The sequence below is a fragment of the Carcharodon carcharias genome, chromosome 2, assembly GCF_017639515.1.
Source record: "Carcharodon carcharias isolate sCarCar2 chromosome 2, sCarCar2.pri, whole genome shotgun sequence".
In the NCBI taxonomy this organism is placed as follows: domain Eukaryota; kingdom Metazoa; phylum Chordata; class Chondrichthyes; order Lamniformes; family Lamnidae; genus Carcharodon; species Carcharodon carcharias.
In genome coordinates this window covers 140,598,512-140,620,256 of record NC_054468.1, presented here as the reverse complement: position 1 = coordinate 140,620,256, position 21,745 = coordinate 140,598,512, and the positions used below count along the sequence as shown (strand labels likewise).

Genomic DNA, 21,745 nt, shown 5'->3' with positions numbered 1-21,745 from the left:
CTGGCCTAATGATCTGAAGTCTTGAATTCAAACCCTATCACAGCAGCTAAGTAATTTTAATTAAAATAGACCTGGGATTGAAACTGATATCCAAAAGGGTGACCTTGAAAATTGCCAGATTTTTGTAAAAACCCATCTGGTTCACTAGTGTCCTTCAGGGAAGGAATCCTGGCCTCTCTGACTCCTGACCCACAGCAATATGATGGGCACTTAACTGCCCACGGAAATGGTTCAGCAGGCCACTCAGTTATATCAATCTGTTACATATAAGTATCATTAGAATAAAACTGGACAGACCACCTGCTATCAACCTAGGCAATGGGTACCATGAAGGGACACTCAGCTCAGTTGACTCTGCAAAGTCCTCCTCACTAAAGTCTGGGGCTTTGTGCCAAAATTGGGATATGGTCCAAAGCTGAGTATTGTACTGAATGAGTGCAGCTCCAACAACATACAAGAAGCTCAATGCCATTCACAAAAAAGCATGTTTGGCATCTAATCCACCGCCTTAAAAACGCTCCTTTCACCACTGATGCACTGTGGCTGCAGAATGTAACATTTGCGCTATGGCAATTCGCCAAGGCTTCTTTGACAGCACCTTTCAAACCTGCGACCTCTACTGCCTAGAATCACAAGGGCACTAGGTGAATGGTAAAGATTGCCCTTCAGATCATACACTGTCGTGACTTGGAAATGCATTGTCATTCCTTAATTGTTGCTGAGTCAAAACTCCTGGAACTCTACCCATCAGTACTGTGAGCACACCTACATCAGATAGACTGCAGCAGTTCCAGAAGGTGGCTCGCTACCTGCTTGTTGAGTGGAAATTAGGAGTGGGAAATAAATGCTGGCCTTGCCAATGATGTTCATGTTGCAGAAACGAAAAAAAAAATTCCAAGAGGCTTTTAAAATTGTTTAAGTGTTTGTTAGGGTAAACGAAGAAAAGATATTTCCAGCTGTTGGGGAGGCCAAAACAAGGACGTAAATGGAAGAGTCACTAATATTCGGGGAAAATGTCTTTACTCAGAGTGCTTAGAATGTGGAACTTACTACCATGTAGAATGGTCAAGGTGAGTAGTATAGAGTTGCATTTAAGGGAAAGTTAGGTTAGTACATGAAGAAGAATAGAAGGATATAGTATCAAGGTTGGCTATAGTAGGGATGTGAGGAAACCTGTGTCGAGCATAAATACCACCACAGACCACTTTTGGCAATAGCTTGTTTCTGTGCTATAAATTGTGTAGCTGTTCACAAGCTGATAAAATTAATTTCCTTTGGTTAATATGGGGTTACCTTTTTAAAATTAAACAACTTTTTAATTTGCTTTTTAAAAAAAGTTGGCATTCTTGTATTGCAAGCTTGAATCTATATTTAAAAATTTTTTTGGTGATTGATAGGTGACCATTTTAACAAAATGCATATTTTGATGGTCACCATGTGAGAGAGTTTTACAATGGGTGCAGCAACTTTTTGAAGCTTGAAAAATTGGCACAAAAAATGTGATTTTGCTTTTGCTCCTCCTACATTAGGATGGGAGAAACATCAAGCGAGATTACAATGTTAGTGGTTCTTGCCCACCTCACCCCTGCCGACCCCATCCACTCCTGGGAAATAAATGTATGCTGCTGAATGTGTGAGGGACAGGGCTGGGTACTGCATGACACACTCCATGGTTAAGTAATCTGCTAACATTCATTCTTTCAGCTTACGTATGAAGTCTGGTGAATAAGGAAGATCTACCGAAGACTGCCAGCACCTCGTTAGAAGTCTGTATAGAATAAGCGAAATGAACAGGGCAATCAGCAACTTCAAATGCAGTTTTTACCTGCACAGTGCATGAGTAAAATTTTTCAATGGCATAATATGGAAAATTATAGTATTCAAATGCAAAAGAAACTTGATATATAGAATATTTTAATCTGGTACAATTGGGTTTTTTGTTGCATGGTGTGCAAGTAGCACACTAGTCCTTCATTTGAAGTGAAGTGTGTGTGCCTGCTGGTTATTGTATTTAATGGAAAGATATGATTGCCTTTCTTTGCTGTGTTGTGGGTTGTTTGAGTGTTTTTAAATAGCCACTAATTCAATGCTTGGGGTAGTCATTGAGGGAGTTGTCACAAAATCACCAGATAATTTAGATCGTTTGTCACATCTTAGTGTGTGTGTGTGTGGGATAATAAATTGAGGGAGATCAATCCTAATGTCCCTATTGCATCCAGTTCTTTTCTAAATGACTTTTAAATAAAAGGTTTTTAGCCTCGAGGTTTTTAGTCTATCTGGAAGTCTGTTCCACATGTTCATCTCAATGTGTGAAGAAGAATTTTCTGATATCAGTCCTAAATGGTAATTTGACCCTGGAAACCCTAGTTTTGCTCCCAAAGTTAAATTAGAAATGTTCTGGTTTTTTTCTAAATCCTTAATTTGTATATATCTAAAACCTTCATTTGAACACTTTCTTTCTAGGTTGAAAGACCCAAGACACTCAAGATTGTTATTGAGACTTCTTAGTTGGATAGAGCATAGTGCAAGAAATAATTGGAGCTTGTAACAAAGGCAATGTAATAATCACGGCGCCTTTAATCTTTTATGACTGGACAAATCATATTGGCAAAAGTAGTCTGGAAGATGAGTTTGTTAAATAGCTTTGTGGCAGCAATTTTGCAGCAGCTTTCTGAATAATATGTTGTGGAATCAACTGGAGAGAAACCAATTTTATGTCTAGTATTGTATAATGAGGCAAGGTTAATTAGTAATCTCATAGTAAATATACTCTTGGAAAGAGAGATCATAATACAATTGAATTCAATATTAAGTTTTAGAGAGACTTATTTGAGTCCAAAACAAGAATCTTAAACTTAAAGCCAATTACATAAGCTTGAGGGGACAGTTAATTAATTTTGACTGGGCAAATAGAACGACAGTAAACAGTAGGAAACATTTAAAGAAATGATACAGATTTTTAAACAAAAATATTTTAAAACAAAAACTCAACAAGAAAGATCCATCCGTGGCTTACTAGGCCTATAAGAGACTTATAATATTGCGAAGAATAGTAGTAAGCCTGAGGATTGGGAGTTTTAAAAACTAGTGAAGGGTGACAAAAAGTAAAATGAGAGTAAACTAGCCAGGAGTATAAGGAAAGGTTGTAAGAACTTCTACAGGTACGTTAACGTTGCTCCCTTAGTGTCAGAGACGGGAGAAATTATTATGGGAATGAGGAAATGACAGAAACATTGAACACACACATTTCGTGCCCATCTTCACAGAAGATACAAATTACATACCAGAAATAGTGGGTAACCAAGGGGCTAATAAGAGTGAGGAACTTAAGGTAATTAATATTAGTAGGGAAAAAGTATTGGAAAAACTCAAGGGACTAGAAACCAACAAATCCCCGGGACCTTATGGCCTACATCCGAGGGTTCTAAAAGAGATAATGGTATGATTTTCCAAAATTTCCTGGATTCTATAAAGTCCCAGTAAATTGGAAGTTCGCAAATATAACACATCTATTCAAAAATTAAGGGAGAGGGAAAACAGGGAGTGATAGACTAGTTGGTCTGACATCAGTTTTTAGGAAAATGCTGGAATCTATTGTTATTTTTAGAGTATCTTCAGGGGTGAGGCAGATTTTTGACCTTGCAGAGAAATAAGTGACATGGGAAGCGGGAGGAAGAGTGGAGAAAAAGATCAACCATGATTGTATTGAATGGTGAAGCAGGCCCAAGGCTCTATGGTCTACCTCCATTTCTTGTGTTCTTACACTATATGGAGCAGCCTCATGATCCTCTACATTTCTTCAGGACCTGAATACGTTTCATTCTTGATCGGTGCTGATCATATTCATTTGTGTGCTCTGCCTGAAGGCAGGTCCCCTGCTCATTGTTTGCTGACGCTTCATCTTGAACTGCATTCTTGGTAGTTTTTGTTAGCGATGGTTTGCCATTGTCTTTCACTCTCAGGGGCAGGACAAGGAGGCAGGTCCCAAATGTACCTCAGTGGGACTGGGAAACAAACCCATGCTGTTGGCGTTATCCTGAACCATGCGCTAGTCATCTAGCCAACTGAGCTAACTGGCACCCTTTGATCATATCTTCAAGGTGTAACCTAATGAGCACTACATTTGATCACTATACTTCTGACTTACATAGCCAAAATTGTTGAATATATGCCAATAGCCAAGGGATTTGCTTGTTGCTCTGTGTTGCCTGGGCGTGTTTAGTAGTGTCAAGTCTAGTAAGACTCCTGGATTTCTTAACGTGACTTTGTTATTGCAACACCTTTCAGAAAGGCCACACGTTGTCTTCAATGTGTGTCAATTTACCCTTGTCTGCATTAAATTTCACCTGTCATTTTGTCCATTTAAATGACAGGGAGAGATGATAGCGTGGTGGCAATATCACTGGGCGAACAATCCAGAGGCTCTAGGGCACGAGTTCAAATTCAGTTATTAAATTTGGAATTTAAAAAAAAAAGCTAGCCTCTGTCCTGACAAAACCATTGAAACCTATCTGCTGTCCTTACCTGATCTGGCCTACATGTGACTCCAGGCCCACAGCAGTGTGGTTGATTCTTAAGTGGCCCAGCACGGTTGACCCTGCAAAATCCTCCTTACTAACATCTGGGGGCTTGTGCTAAACTGAACTAGTCAAGCCTGACACAGCCATACTCACAGAATCGTACCTCATAGACAATGCCCCAGAAACCATCACCAACCCTGGGTATGTGCTGTCCTACTGTCAGAACAGACCCACCAGAGATGGTGGCACAGTGGTTTACAGTCGGGAGGGAGTTGCCCTGTGAGTCCTTAACATTGACACTGCACCCCATGAAGTCTCATGGCATCAGATCAAACATGGACCAGGAAACCACCTGCTGGTTACCACCTGTCGTCCCCAACTCAGTATTCCGCCATGTTGAACACCACTTGGAAGAGATACTGAGGGTGGTAAGGGCACTTCAGTGTCCATCACCAAGAGTGGCTTGGTAGCACCACTGCTGACTGTGTCTTCATGGTTGTAACTGCTAGACTGGTTCTCTGGCAGGTGGTGAGGGAGCCAACAAGAGGGTAAAGCCTATTAGACATTGTTCTCAACAAACTCCCTCCTTAACTGCGCTGTGGGTGTACCTACACCACATGGATTACAGCTGTTCAAAAAGGTAGCTCCCCCCTCAGGGGCAATTAGGGATGAGCAATAAATGCTGGCCCAGCCAGCAATGCCCACATCCCATGAATGAATTTTTAAAAAATCTACCTGTTGCAGATGCATCTGTTCATGACAGTTTTGGTGGAGTGACCACTGCACAGACCAAGTCTCGCCTTTAAATGAAGGATACGCTTCATCATTGTGCTGTGTGGCACCCACCAATTTCAAACTGATCTAGTAACTCAAAACTGGGCATCCATGAGGCACTGTGGGCCATCAGCAGCATCAGTATTGTATTCAATGACAATCTATAACCTCATGGCCAATACTGGATATTTATTATATGCTTATTTTAACTGAAGTATACAAAATTATGAGGGGTCTAGATAGAGGGAATAGGAAGGCCCTCAGTTGACCTGTGCATAAATTTAGTGTAAGAGGTAGGAAGAGGTTAAAGGGAAAATGTTTTCACCCAGAGGGTGGCTGGAAATCTGGAAGCCACTGCCTGAAAGGCTGGTAGAGGCAGAAACCTTCATCACATTTGAAAATCGCTTGCATAGGCACTTGAAGAAACCAAGACTTACAAGGCTAAAGACCAAGAGGTGGAAAGTTGGATGGGGCAGGATGGCTGCTTGTTGACCAATGCGGACACAAGGGTCGAAGGGCCTTCTTGTAGAGGCAGGCTGTGGCTCACTGGGTATATGGAGTGTCAAAGAGAGTTATACAGACACGGAAGGACACAAGATTTAAACTCAAAACTATGGCAGGATTACCATCAAGCTGGGGGATTGGCCCTGGTTCAATGAAGAGTGCAGGAGGGCATGCCTAGAGCAGTACCAGGCATACCTAAAAATGAGGTGTCAACCTGGTGAAACTACAGCGTAGGATTACTTGCATGCGAAGCAGCATGTGTTACATGAGAGGTAAGCGATCCCACACCCAACGGACCCAATTTAAGCTCTGCGATCCTGCTGCACCCCTCTTGCGAATGGTGGTGGATAGTTAACTAACTAGAGGAACTGGCTCCACAAGTAACACCCATCCTTAATGAGGCCCAGTGCACATCAGAGCCCACATCAATGCAAAAGACCAGACCAAAGCATTTGCAATCACTTTAAGCCAGAAGTGCCAAGTGGATGATCCTTGACTTCTACCTGAAGCCCCCAGTATCATGCCAGTCTTCGGCCAATTGGATTCACTCCACATGATATCAAGAAACGGCCAAAGGCACTGGATACTGCAAAGGCTATGGGCCCTGACAATATTCTGGCTAATGTCACGAAAGTATAATAATTCTCATAATATTATTGTGATTTATTGCAAGAGTAGGTTTATAGTGGGGTTTGGATAGTTTCTGTGTCTGTGTGTGGGATTTAATTGAGTTGGAGACAGCTGGTCTGGAGGCTTTGACTCATCAAAAGAAGCTAAGTTTGAAATGCTAAATAATGCTAAATAAACATGGCTGAAATTTTAGAATGTGAGGTGAGGAGAATTTGGATTTTTAGATAAATCGGGGTAGTTTGGATTTCAAAGCGATGGTAGAATGTTAACATCTAGCCAGAGAAGCTAGACCAGGTAGTGTATTTTTCCCAAAGGTTATTGACAATACTAGCACCATGAATAGACTTATATTGAGAAAAGTAAAGTTCCAAAGACATATGGGAACAATGGAATTTACATTAAAAGGGAAGGCCAGAATATTGTCAGGGCCCATAGCCTTTGCAGTATCCACTATAAACATATGTTTAAAGGGAAGTGAGGCTATGTGTCAGGCAAGGCTTGCAAGATCTACCAGAAGCGTGAAAACTTCCAGTATTTGTGCATTAAGCTGCTGACTACAGAAATCGAAGCTGGGAAAAGCCATTTTGAATTCCATCGTCTAGGGTTTTGTGTTAACTGGATGGAATCTATATTGTTGTCTTAACGGGGGTGTATAACTGGAAGCCAGATTAATTAGGGGTTTTACGAGTTATTGTAGTAGTAATTTGTAGACTTATGTAAATGTTAATTTTTTTTTTGTAAAAATCTTAGAGTCTTGGTGGACTTATTACTACTGAATTCAGGGCACACATCTCGAAATAAAATACAAATTGCAAAATCGTTTTGACTGCACCATCGAGTTTCCTTTGTGGATTTGTTCTACCTAGCACACATCTGCTGTGTCATAACACCAGAGTATTGAATACTTGTGCTCCAGAAGGGGAAAGCTCTTTGGTTGGAATTGTACCTCGCACAAAGGAAGATGATGTGGTTGTTGGAGGTCAATCATCTCAGTCCCAGGACATTACTGCAGGAGTTCTTCAGGGTATTGTCGTAGGTCCAACCACCTTCAGATGTTTCATCAGTGACCTTCCTTCCATCATAAGATCAGAAGCGGAGATGTTCACTGATATTGCATAATGTTCAGCATTTTTGATGACTCAAATACTGAAGCAGTGCCTGTCCCTATGCAGCAAGACCAGGACAACATTGTAGGCTTGGGCTGATGAGTGGCAAGTAACATTTGCACAGTACAAGTGCCAGGCAATGCTTATCTCCAACAAGAGAGAATCCAGCCATCTCCCTGTGACTATCACTGAATCCCCCCCCCCCCGTCAACATCCTGGGACTTACCATTGACCAGGAACTGAATTGGACCAGCTATATAAACACTGTGGCTACAAGAACAGGTCAGAGACTAGGAGTTACTGCGAGTAACTTGCCTCCTGATTCCCCAAAACCTGTCTACCATCAATAAGGCACAAGTCAGGAGTGTGATGGAATACTCTCCATTTGCCTGGATGAGTGCAAGTCTAACAAGGCTCAAGAAGCTCAGTACCATCCAGGACAAAACAGCCTGCTTGATTGGCAACCCATCCACTGCCTTCAACATTCACTTTCTCCGACCCTGATGCACAGTGGCAGCAATGTGTACCATCTACGAGATGAACCGCAACAACTCACCAAGGCTTCTTCAACAGCACCTTCCAAATTTGTGACCTCTACCACCTAGAAGGGCAAAGGCAGAAGTTCTCCTCCAAGCCTCACGACGTCCTGACTTGGAATTATATTGTCATTCCTTCACAGTCGCTGAGTCAAAATTCTGGAACTCCCTGTTACAGCACTCTGGGTTGTAGTGGTTCAAAAAGGCTGTTCGCCACCACATTTTTGAGTGCAATTGTGATATGTGATAAATGCTGGCCTCATTAGTGATGCCCATATCCTGCAAAAGAATTTTTAAAAGTTTTGTCTAACTCATTCTGTAATCTCAAAGCTGTTTATTTTGATTACACTGCTCGTCGTTGAATGGTATGGTTTGCAAAATTGACTATTTTGCCTTGCATTTGAGTCCACATAAATTTTGTAGCTAAGAAAAACCGCAGTAGCCCCAGCACTGAGCCATGAGTTATGTCACTAAGCACATCCTTCTCCCTACCCACTCAACTGCTTTAATGATTACTTCTTGTTCCTGCCCTCCAGCCAGTTTCTTAACTATTCCCGGTGTTAAATCTTCCCCAGGGCTTTGAAATTCGCCGTCATTATTGTGAAATTTTGTAAAATGTTTTCTGGCTGCCGATGTGCACCACATCATAAATTTTTCTGCAGGCCACTTAGATTGTAACTTCTGAAGGGGTTGAACAAGTTGGTCAAGCAGGATGTTCTGCTTCTGAATCTATTCTGACTACTAACTGAGTAATTACGTAAATTTTTTTTGAAAAATATACTTTATTCATAAGATATCTGAAAGAACATTACAAAATATTTCTAAATCGACATCACAAAAAGTGCAATCATTCAACTTTTACACATAGATCGCAAGGTGTTTCAGTACAATCAATGAATATTACAATCATTTCAATACGGTCATAACAGACAGCCAGACAGTGCAATGGTATTGGAGTTATCAACATATATCATGTTGCACTCTTAAGGTGCTTCAGTACAATTATAATAAAATTAGTATTCAATGCATACATTTATTGTGAGCTGTACAGCCTGAGAGGTCAATACCTTTCCCAGCCCCTCGGTGCACTATGGCAGAAAGGTCTTAGATAGCGACCTTTCCCCATTGGGCCTTTGCGGCGGCTGCCCCAAGCTTTAGTGCATCCCTCAGCATGTAGCCCCTGGACCTTGGAATGTGCCAGTCTGCACAACTTGTTCGGGGACAACTCTTTGCACTGGAAGACCAAGTTTCGGGCAGACCAAAGAGTGTCTTTCACCGAGTTGATAACCCTCCAGCTACAGTTGGTGTTTGTCTCGGTGTGCGTCCCTGGGAACAGCTCATAGAGCACAGAGTCCTGTGCCACAGATCTGCTTGGGATGAACTTCGACAAAAACCACTGCATCTCTCTCCAGACCTTCTAGGCACATTCTACTAGGTGGTGAACAACAGTCTCTTCCCCACCACAGCCACCTTGAGGGCAACGTGCAGAGTGGGTGAGACTCCTGGTGGTGTTGGAGGGATCTGACGGGGAGGGCCTTTCTCACCACCAGCCAAGCTACATCTTGGTGCTTGTTGGAAAGTTCTGGGGATGAGGCATTCTGCCAAATGACTTTGACAGTCTGCTTGGGGAACCATCCGACAGGATCCACCATCTGCTTTTCCCACAGGGCCTCTAAGACATTATGTGCCAACCACTGCCTGATGGACTGGTGATCAAAGATGTTTCTCTGCATAATTTTTCCACAAGGGACAGGTGGTCTGGCACGGTCCAAATACTTGGAGCGTTCCACAGCAGTGTGGCCAGACCCATCCTTCCCAACACCGGGGACAGGTAGAACCTCAGCACGTAGTGACACTTGGTGTTTGCGTACCGGGGGTCTACGCACAGCTTGATGCAGCCGCACACAAAGGTGGCCATCAGGTTGAGGGTGATGTTGGGTACGTTTTTTTCCCCCCTTATCTAGAGGCTTGTACATTGCGACCCTGTGGACACGATCCATTTTCAACCTCCAGATAAAACGAAAGATGGTTCGGGTGACCGCCATCGCGCAGGAGTGAGGAATGAGCCAGACCTGCGCCACGTACAGCAACATCGAGAGTGCTCACACCTGATTACCAGGTTCTTACCCACGATGGAGAGGGACCGTCGTTCCCACGAGCCTAGTTTTCTTTCCACCATAGCCACTCGCTCCTTCCAGTTTCTAATACATGCTCCGGTCCCTCCGAACCATATCCCCAGCACCTTCAGGCTGCCTGACCAGCCCAGTTCCCAAAGAACATGGCCTCGCTCTTGCCACAATTTACCTTGGCTCCTGAGGCCAGTTGGAACTGGTCACAGATGTTGATCAGCCTGCGCACTGACAGCAGATCTGAGCAGAAGACGGAGACATCATCCATGTACAGAGAGGCTTTGACCTGAGTGCCTTCACTGCCTGGGATTGTCACTGCTCTTCCTGGTATGCCCTCCCCAGAACTAGTCCAAGTAAAATCAATGATTTTGTTGCAGGATGCAAATTCCAGACAGATTAAGTGAGCTGAGAGCAAGTAGATCCTTGGATTCTTCCTGATGGACTCAGCAAAGGGTTCTATGCAACACACAAACAGCACAGGGGAGAAAGGGCAGCCCTGCCTGACACCAGATTTAATTGGAAAGCTTTCTGATTCCCACCTATTGACTGAGACTGTGCTACTGATGTTAGTGTAGAGCAGTTGGATCCAGTTGCGGATTCCCTCCCCAAACCCCGTTTTGCAGAGCACATCCATTATGTAGGTGTGCGATATTCTGTCAAAGGTCTTCTCCTGATCCAGGCTGATGAGGCAGGTGTCCACACCTCTGTCCTGCACATAGGCAATCGTATCCCTGAGTAGCGCAAGGCTGTCAGAGATCTTCCTGCCGGGCACAGCGCAGGCCTGGTCAGGGTGGATCACTGATTCCAGAGCAGACTTGACCCGATTGGTGATGACTTTGGATGGAATCTTAAAGTCCACATTTAACAGTGAAATGGGTTGCCAATTTCTAATTTCCTCCCTTTCCCCCTTGTGCTTGTAGATGAGGGTGATGATGCCTTTCCTCGTGGATTCTGACATGCTGCTGGCCAGGAGCATACTCTTGTACACTTCTAGCAGGCTTGGGCCGATCCTCAAATTGCCTAATCAATTCCATTATCTTGTGTGGAATGACAGTAAAATTATTTGGGATTTGTAATTGCTTGTCACTCTCTTTGAATGTGGGCAGCTCATTAAGCCATTTTGAAATAATGGTGTTTCATCAATGCCTACTGACTTAGCCATTTCTTTTCGGGGTAGTCTTCTCCCTGGCTTTGTCATTTTGAGAGAAATACCATCTACACCCGGGGATTTACTTGCTCTCAGCTCACTTAATCTGTTTGGAATTTGCATCCTGCAACAAAGTCATTGATTTTACTTGGACTAGTTCTTGGGAGGGCATATTTCAGATTCTATGGAATGATACAGCACAGGAGGTGGCCCATCAGCCCAGTATGCCTATGTCAACTCTTTCAATAAGAGCTATCCAAGTGGTCCCACTTGCATGTTCATTCTCAATAACCCTGTAAATTTTTCCCCTTCAACTATTTATCCAATTACCCGTTGAATGTTACTGTTGAATCTGCTTCCATCATGCTTTTAGGCAGTACATTCCGAATCATAGCACCTTGCTGTGTAAATTTTTTTTATTGACCATACCTGCCAATTGCCTTAAACCTGTGTCCTCTGGTTACTGACCCATCTGTCGTTAGAAAGAGTTTCTTCTTTACTCTAAAATTCTTTACAATTTTGTGCACCTATCAGATCTCCCTATAACCTGCTCTGCTTTTAAGGCCTCCCTAGTCTCACCACAAAACTGAAGTCCTGCATCCCAAATGTACCATTCTAATAAATCTTCTCTTTACTTTCTGCAAGGCCTTGACATCCTTCCTGAAGTGATTCCCAGAATTGGCTACACCATTCCAGCTGGAGTCTAACCAATGCTGTAGGTTTAGCACAACAAAGATGCAGTATCCATTTTTAACAGCCTTTTCAGATGCCTTCGGCAAGGGTTCACCTCCAGGGTTTCGAACTCTCCTTCCGATGTTCCCCTCCCCGGGTCACCACGTGCATTCAAGCTTTCTTCCATGCACACACACTCACTGACTTAGCTGTCAACAAAATACCACTGCTTCACATGCCCATACCAAAGAGTTACAAGCCGTCAGCTGTCTCTTTGGACCTTCTTGCCTCTCACTTTAATTCTGCTTCCTTTTAAGCTTGAAGCTAGGAGTTTTCCTTTTTGTTCCTTACTTTCACTTCCACCTAACAGGACCTTTTCCTATCCTTTCTTTGACCAGAAGGCCTGCTTGGGACTTTTTCCTGTTCCACTTCCCTAGATTCTGGGACTTTTCCTTTTGCTTGCGACTAGCTATCTGTCCCTTTGTAGCCTGCTTCTGCCTGGCAGCTGTCTTCAAAGCAAACTGAATTCAAACAGCTTCCAAATCAAACTGCTGTTTCTAATTTCTTGTGTGTGTGTCTGTGAAAAGGACCTGCCTCTCTGGACCCCTGTTGCTAGGCAACAGCCCAGTTTTGTCTACATTTGTTTGTTTCACTTAGCTCCAACAGTTGTAAAACTCTTATTAGAAATGCAAGCACCTTTTAAAGTGAAACTAAAACTCAGTTTGACCTTTTCTTAACACACAGGCACAGAAATACAAATCAAACTTAAACATTAAAGCTAAAACTCATTTATAATGCCCACAAATACAAATATAACTTAAACTATTTCCTAACATCACACTTGATCCATGTCTTTTTTCCATAACTATTTTAAAGCTAACATTGTGATTCCTGTTACCCAAATGCTTCCCCACTGAAATATGCTCCACTTTCCCACTTCATTCCCCAAAACTAGATCCAGCAATATTTCCTTCTATGTTGACTTGGAAACACATTGATCAACAAAGGACATATTTCAGGAATTCTTCCTCGTGCCTTGTTATCACTACGATTAGGTTCTTGAATCTTTCTGCAAGTTACCTGCAAATTTGATCTGCCAATGTTCTTTCCACTATTTGGTAGCCTAAAGTGTACATGCAGCAGAGTAATAACTCCTCTGATGTTCCTTAAATCTAAATCTAATCAAATAGGTTGTCTTGAAACCCTTAAGTATATCACCCTTTTCCAGTGCTGTAACTGCATCATTGATCAATATTGCCACCCTCCTTTCTTTCTCTATATTTCCTGAATAATTCTATAGCCAGGAACATTAAGTTCCCAGTCCTCTCCTTTGAAGCAGGGTTATTACCACAGTATCATCCTATGTGACATGCTGTACCTGCAACTCACCAACCTTCTATACCGCACTCATGCACACGCATTCCAAATCCATTCAAGTCTACCTCTCATTTTGACCCCTGCCTGATCCCTCTTATTTTTGAATTGCATACGCTTTATTCTAGTGCTGTTTGTCTCTCTGTCCCCTGGGCGCCTTGTTTCTCCTTTCTGATGCTTCGTATTGATGCCCTTCCCCTCAGCTTCAACTTGCTTAAACTTCAACCCTCTCCCACATCATTAGTTAACATCTCTATTCGGACATTGCTCCCAGCCCTGTTGATGTACAACCAGCCCCTTAAGAGCAATGCATGCTACACTTCACTGTGCCCCTGTGCAGTAATTTATCCCATGATGTCATGGATGTGCATCAGACTGCACTCCTCCCAAAGTGGTGTTGTCCTCATTCAGCACTAAAAACTGCTTTGAAAGTACTACATTTTTGGCGGAATCCTGCACTGCGTGCCTCTCCTTGCCATGCCAGATTGCCACCCCCTGACATTGGTTTACCAGTAAGAAGAGTGAATAGGGATTTTTAGACTGCTTATGGCTTGCTGCAGGTTTTTTGAAAACATGTTTTTGTTGAATATACTATATCACTTATAGTGGACATGAAATGTTTTATTTAGCTTAATGCAAAATTTCGAGTACCAAATGAGATTTCTCATCACTTAGAGACTTTTTTCTTTTCTCCCACACCCCTCCCCCCAATGTTTTCTTGTCATTTATCAAACACATAATCTGTAATTCTGCATGCAGATTCATACTTCACTTGAGCCTGAGGAAATGTTGATATAATGAAATCAATTTTTAAAGGTATCCTCCATCCAAGCACTTATTGTGGTTGCCTTATATTTTTTATATATTGTTTGTAGAACAACTGGGGTAATTTATTTTTCCTTTCTCAGGGAAGACAAAAGATCAGGGGATGTAGCTTCTGAAGATATTGAATCAGATGACTATTCTGATGAATCTAGCATTGAAAGTTTTTATGGAACTTCACCACCTAATACCCAGCGGCAGATGAAACGCATGTCAACTAAACACAGGAATAACGTTGGGAAAGCAGTCGGTCGCCCTGGTAATAAAGGTTAGTATGACGCAGAAGTTTGCTTTGCTTTCCATTATGGAAGAATGTGATACAGTTGAATAATCTCAGTTTCAAAGTTACTGACAGTATGGTATTTTATAGCAGTGGATGCTGTCTGGGATAAGCTGGGCACTGAATGTGCTTGGTATCTAGGATGTTCCAATTCGCTTTTCAAGCTAGTATTGGGCAAGTTGAACTATTTTCCATTTTACACTAACTTTATATAGCACACTTAACATAACTCAGTGCCTCTGGGTGTTTTATGAAACAAACTATGCAATTGAGCCCTATAAATGACTAATAGCTTAGTCAGAGAGGTAGGTTTTAAGGATTGCCTTCCGGAAGGAAAGAGAGCGGCCGAGAGCTGTAAGGAGGGTATTCCAGAATTTGGAGCCTAGGCAACTGAAGCCTTGGCCACCAGTGGTGGAGTGATTAAAATTGGGATGCACAAGAGGCTGGAGTTAAGGGAGTGCAGATGTTGGGTTGGAGGAGATTGGAGATGGGGGAGGCAAAGCCACGGAGAGATTTGGAAACAAGGATGAGAATTTTAAAGTCCAAACTTTGCTTGACTGGGAGTCAGTGTAGGTCAGCAAGCACAGGAGTGTTAAGGGGATGGGATGTGCTGTGAATTAAGACTTGGGAAGCAGAATTTTGGATAACATCGAGTTTAGGAGTGTAGGATGTTGAGAACAACCAGGAGTTTATTGGAAAAGTCAAACCCACGTATAACGAAGGCATGGTTGAGGGCTTCAGCAGCAGATAAGCTGAGATGAATGACGTTGGATGATGCAACAGAGGTGGAAATGGACGATCTTAGTGAAGGCATGCATATGAGGTTGGAAGCTTGTTTCAGGTTGCAACGTGACGCCAAGGTTGTGAACAGACTAGCCTAATCTGAGGTAGAGTTGGATCTCGTCAGTGTACTTGTGAAAACTAATGGTGTTCCTTGGTTGATGTCACCAGGGAGCACCATATAGATGAGAAGTAGGAAGGGGCCAAGGATAGATTTTTGGGGGAAGAAATCCGAGGTAATGATGTGGGAGTGGGAAGTGAAACCATTGGAAGTGGCTTTCTGTAACAATTAGGTAAGAATGGATTGAGATGAGAACTGTTGTACCCAGCTGGATGACTGTGGGGCAACATGGAGGAAGTTGGTGTGGTGAACTATTTCAAAATCTGCAGACAGATCAAAAAAGAAAAAGAGGGAAAGTTTACCTTTGTCACAGTCACATAAGATGTCATTTGTGACTTTAAGAACTGCTTTGGTCCTGCAACGGGTGGAAAACTGATTGGAGAGTTCCAAGCAAGATGGGAACCATTTTGGAGGGGTCAACAACACATTTGAGAACTTGCAAGAGGAAAGGGAGTTTGGAAATGGGAGTTTTCAAGCACAGTGGGGTCAGGATTTTTTTGAGGGCAGGGTTGATGATAGCAGATTTCAAGGAAAAAGGAACAACACTTGAAGTGAGAGAATCAATGTCAACCAACATTGTTGATCAGGAGGAGAAGTTGGACGATCGGTTTAGTGGGAATAGGGTCAAGGGAATATGAGGTGGGATGAACATGGACAGGATGGCATGATTCAGGCCATGGGAGGAGAATAGGAAGCTAGAGAAAGATATGAGTTTGGGGCTACGGCAGCAGCATTATAGGAAGCTTGGTCAGGTGTGTTTGTGGAAGGGAGGCACACATCAGAGGCAGCTGATCACATGGTCTCGATGACAAAGAAGTCCATAGGCTCCTCGCACTTATTGTTGGAGGTGAGGTTGTAGGGGTCAGGGGAGAGTGTTTTAAGAAGATGAGAGTAAGAAGCAGGAGAGTAAGAAGTGAGCAGTTATCTTTGCATACCAGAATGATCCTGGAATAGTGAGCAGTTTGAGCAAGTGAGAACAAGACCTGATAGTGCTTTAATTGGTCTAACCAGATCTAGTGTTGGATGGTTAAACCATTTGTCTTGTTTTTCAAGCCGGTATCCATTGGAGCTAAGGGAGCGGAGATGGGACCCATATCAGGGGAACGGACAGGGTGAGGATTGTATTGAGGACTAGGGTATTAAATGTAGAGATGAGGATGTGGTTGACCAAGTCAGTATCTGCAGAAAGGTGATGAAAAGAGGGTCAAAGGCTAGATAGTTGGGATTTTGAAGAGTTGCTCAATGCAGAGGCTGAAGGAGGAAAGCAGAAAAGATATCTTGGTGATTTTTTTTATTGTACTTAGAACAATGATTTTGAAAGAGAGGTGAGTGATGGAACAAGGTGAGATGTTCAAAGGAGGACAAAGTGGCAGAGGAGTAGGGGATCAGGCCAAGGTGATCTGGTGATGAGCAAAGCAACTCACCGTGATGGTGGAGGAACAAATGGTGGAAGATGTAGTCAAGAGGGAAGGCTTCGTTAAGAGGAAAGATGCCATCACCCCCTCAACCAGGTTTCCATTAAGACCATGATGTTGATGCAATAATCTGCAATATAATTTAACCTGTGGTATCTCTAGTAACATAGCAATGATTTGGAGAAGAGAAGTTTGATCCAGCCTGCCAATTTGAACTATTCATTAGATTTCTTATTGTGATTTTAGAACTAATAGTTCTGTAATTAATGCAGTTCTGTCACCCTGTAATTAAACAAAAACTGAAGTCAATTATTTTCCGTTGACACCCTTAAAAGCTAGCTTAAAAGACTTTTTCCCCCCCTTTCTAGCCCACACCCCCCAGTGTCAACTTCAGAAGTATTTCATTACTGTAAAGTGTTTTGGGACATCCTGATGTTGTGAAAGGCAATATATAAATCAAAAACAGAAAATGCTGGAAAAACTCAGCAGGTCTGACAGCATCAGTGGAGAGAGAAAAACAAAGAGCTCTGAAGAAGAGTCATACGGACTCGAAACGTTAACTTTGTTTTTCTCTCTCCACTGATGCTGTCAGACCTGCTGAGTTTTTCCATCATTTCCTGTTTTTGTTTCAGATTTCCAGCATCCACAGTATTTTGCTTTTATCTTAATATCCAAATCAAGTCACCTTTCTGTTCTTCGCCTGCATGTTGTCTTTGTTCACTTCCTCCTCCCCCTCCTGCCTGCTCTTTCCTTCCCCATCCTGGCTAACATTTTCTCAGTTGTTACTTTTGGAAGGAAAAATTAAAGTTAATTTGTTTTGGTGGAGCTCATAGTTGCCCTGTTGGTTAGAATCCATGTCCCAGTCAGCTCAAAAACATTTTGCCCACAAGCTGCTGGAAGTCTGAGCTGATGGTGCAATGAGGACATCAGGACTTTAGTGAGCAATGGGAAACATATACCTCTTTGACAAATAACGTTTAAAGATTGAGAAATAAAAAGAAGGAAGATTGAGGAGGAGGGTGAGTTCAATGTCAAATCAGGTACCAAAAGTGAAATAAAGGGAAGAAATATTGAATTGCAAGAGAGAAAAAAAAGGCAAAGGAAAGTATGAACTTTTTAAAAATGACCTTTTAAAAACAAGTCGCTAAATGTAGGCATCCACACTTTTGACTCTTCATTTTCTGGACCACAGGTTTAATTAACAGTCACCAAATCATTGCTGGACTTAACTTACTGAACTGTATTTAATAGGCAATTAATGAACAAAAGCAGAAACTTAATGAAAATCACAGACGTACTCTCCTTGAAGCTAACAGTACAGTTGTGCAAATTGGCCAGCAACTCCATGGTTATTTGCAATTAACAGGTGTCTCATCCTCCTGAGTTGCTGGTTAATTTTCATGATTCACCTTTACATCTCTAGCTATTGATGTGCCAGATAACACACTGTCCACCAGCTTTACTCTTGTCCTCAGTAGAACTATTACTCTTTCCCAACCAAGTCATTCCCCTCTTTTTCTCATGTACATTCTGTCTGTCAGCAACATCATCCAAAACCATGCCATCAGTATCTATGTGCACACCAACGATAATTAGTTTTACCGTAACTCCATCTCTCTTGAACCTTCCTCCGTCCCTAACTTGGCTGATTGTTTTCTGACATCCATTTTGGATGTATTGGATGAGCAGTAACTTCTTCCAGTTAAGTATTTGGAAGATAGAAACAATTGTCTTTGGTAACTATCGCAACTCCTTTTTTTTCCTTTGCCACTGACTGCATCTTTTTTCTGGCAACTGTTTCATTGCTGAACCAGACTGCTTGCAACCTTGGTGTTATTTTGGCTCCAAGATGAGCTCCCTACCACACGTTACCTCAGACTGCCTCATCCGCCTATGTAATGTGACTCTGCCCTTGCCTCAGTTTATCTTCTACTGAAATTTTCATTCATGCCTTAACGTGAGACTTGATTATTCCCAAGCACTGTTGATCAGACTCCCATGTTCTACCTCTGCAAACTTAAAGTCATTCAAAACGTTGCTGTCCCTGTCCTAATTTGCACCAAATCCTGCTCACGTGTCTACCCTGTGTCCTTTGATCTGCACTGGCTTCTGGTCAGATAGCACCTTCACTATGTCTTGCTAGTATTTCTATAATTCCTTTCAGCCCTAATATTCCCCTTAGTTCTCTGTGCTCTGCCAATTCTGGCCTCTTGAGCATTGTAATTTTATTTGGCCCATCATTGGCAGCTGTATCTTTTACTGTTTAGGCCTTAAGCCCTTGAATTCCATACCTCTACATCTCTGAGTCTCTCCCTCTCTTTCCTCCTTTTAAGATGCTCCTTAAAACCTACCTCTTTGACCAAACTTTTGTTTATTTGATTGTATCAGATTTTGGTCCATAATGTTCCAGTGAAGGGCCTGGAATTTTATTACATTAAAGGCTGTATATAAATACAGGGCTTTTAAGCTAATTCGTGGCCAATACACTTCCTAGTCACACCAGGCACCACTATATCCAGTACTCTTTTTCTTGTATAACAGCTGTAGCATTGTAACAATTAAATTGATCTCCCATTAAGTCAATTGAGACAAAGATAATGGAAATGTATATATTTTAATGATGTAAGGTCTTGCAGTGCATGATGAGTCATTGTCACTTATTCTGTTGTCTTCGTCATGTCTTGCAGTATACTGATATTTAACTTTGAAGGTTTATCATCCTGCAGGCAAGATCAACAAAAAATTGATTTCGAAAGCAAAGAATTTTTGTAACAAGATACTAGACTGTATGTCCAACTTCTTTAAGAAGGTGCCTAAGTCTGTGTGCATATGCAAGACAGTATTGGTACTGAAATATAATCACAAAGCACTGCTTAAACATTTTACAAATGGTGATAATGCCACACCCAGTCAAAAGCATGTCACATTCATAACTTTAAACCTGGACTGTGCTCATATGGAAGCTTCTGGACCTGCCTTTATTTATTTTAAAATGGGCATGAATTGTTAAGGTAGCTGCCAAGGAAACTGAAACCCTCTAACAGAAATTGGGTGCTGCATCCAGGATTTGAACTAATTGGATTCAAACTAGGACAAGTCTAACATTAAGAGAATAAATTGGAAGCCAAAAGAGAAAAGATTGGTAGCCGAAATTGTTTCTTTAAAACAAACTACAGCAGGAGATTTCATGTATTAACACTAGAAAGTAGCTTGGCTAGTTTTGATATAAAAATATTCGTACAACAGGAGGACTTAACATAGAACGGCTAAAGGCCACAGCTAAGCAGGTAGAACTTGATTTTTTTTATTCATTCACAGTATGTGGGCTTCGCTGGCTAGGCCAGCGTTTATCGCCCACCCCTGGTTGCCCTTGAGAAGTTGGTGGTTAGTTGCCTTCTTGAACCGCTGCAGTTCATGTGGTATTGGTACATCCTCAGTGCTGTTAAGAAGGGAATTCTAGGATTTTGACCCGGTGACAGTGAAGGAAAGGTGAAACATTTCCAAGTCAGGATGATAAGTGCCTTGGAGGGGATCTTCCAGGTGGCGGTGTTCCCATGCACCTGCTGCCCTTCTCCCTTTAGATGGTAGTGGTTGTGGGTTTGGAAGGTGCTGTCGAAGGAGCCTTGGTGAATTCCTGCAGTGCATCTTGTAGATGGTATACACTGTTGCCATAGTGCATCGGTGGTGGAGGGAGTGAATGTTTGTGGTGCTAATCAAGCGGGCTGCTTTGCCCTGGATGGTGTCAAGCTTCTCGAGTGGTGTGGGAGCTGCACTCATCTAGGCAAGTGGGGAGTATTCCATCACACTCCTGACTTGTGCCTTGTGGATGGTGGGTAGATGAGTTACTTGTTGCAGGATTCCTCGCCTTTGACCTGCTCTTGTAGCCACAGTATTTGTATGGCTAGTCCAGTTCAGTTTCTGGTCAGTGGTAACCCCCCAGGATGTTGATGGAGGATTCAGTGATGGTAATGCCATTGAACCTCAAGGGCGATGGTTAGATTCTCCTGTTGGAGATGATCATTGCCTGGCACTGGGACCCAAAGCACTAAAGATGGTGGCCAAACAGGTAGAAGAAACTGAAACAAACTTGGTTACCCTAGCCAAAATTTACCTGGACAAGTGGAAGCTAGAGTTGGAGTTTCAAGAAAAAGAGGGGGGGGGGGGGGGGGGGGGGGGGGGGGGGGGCAGAGAAAGAATGTGCTATCTAGCTCAAAAGCTTGACAGAGTTGTAGGCACAGAAAGATGGGGAATTGAGACAGATTGCAGCAGCAAGGGCAAATATAACTCTACCTAGTGGCAATTTAAATACCTTTAGCCCAGAGACATCTTTGAATTTCCTGAAGTATTCCAGCTTTGTCCCAAGTTTGAAGAGGTGGCTGTGTAAATTCCCTTTACAGCCTTCGAAACACTGGCAGCTCAATTACAGTGGCCACCAGTGTTTTGGACCCTCATGATACAAGGTCAGCTGGTCAGAAAAGCTTGTGAAATTTATTCCATGCTGCCTGCTGATGGTCAGTTATGATCAGGCAAAAGCTGCTATTCTCGGTGCCTATGAACTTGTGCCAGAGGCAGACAATCAGCAATTCTGGAATTCCCGTTTTAAAAAAAATAAATCCACGCATACCTTCATAGAGTTTGAGAGCATTCAACAACTAGCTTTTGATTGATGGATCTGAGCCCTAAAATAGACTGAACCTATGACGGATTAAGGGAAGTAATTTGGTCCGAAGAGTTTCAAATAACTGCCTCCCACTGAGCCTCAAAGGTCATGTGAAGGAACAGAGGGTTTTAACAGCCTGGAATGCTGCCACCTTGATGACTATGACCTCACCCACAGACCTGGGAACTCAGGCAGACCCTTCCCAAATCACCCCAGAAATTTGGGAAAAAGGAAGAGTACAATACAAGATGGGGTAGCCACGAAAAGGAAAGTTA

At 42.6% G+C, this 21,745-nt stretch overlaps 1 protein-coding gene across 4 annotated transcripts in view; it reads left to right on the top strand.

Moving 5' to 3' along the window:
* The window catches only part of map3k4 (mitogen-activated protein kinase kinase kinase 4), a 230,806-nt gene that overhangs the window by 37,115 nt on the left and 171,946 nt on the right, over positions 1 to 21,745 (top strand). For 3 of the 4 annotated variants that reach the window (XM_041174360.1, XM_041174347.1, XM_041174340.1), the window contains exon 2: positions 14,301 to 14,482. In XM_041174360.1, coding sequence (XP_041030294.1) covers positions 14,301 to 14,482 — 182 coding nt within the window. Of the gene's footprint in view, positions 1 to 12,011; positions 12,062 to 14,300; positions 14,483 to 21,745 lie in introns of those variants that run through there. The other variant, XM_041174369.1, reaches the window with a different exon arrangement.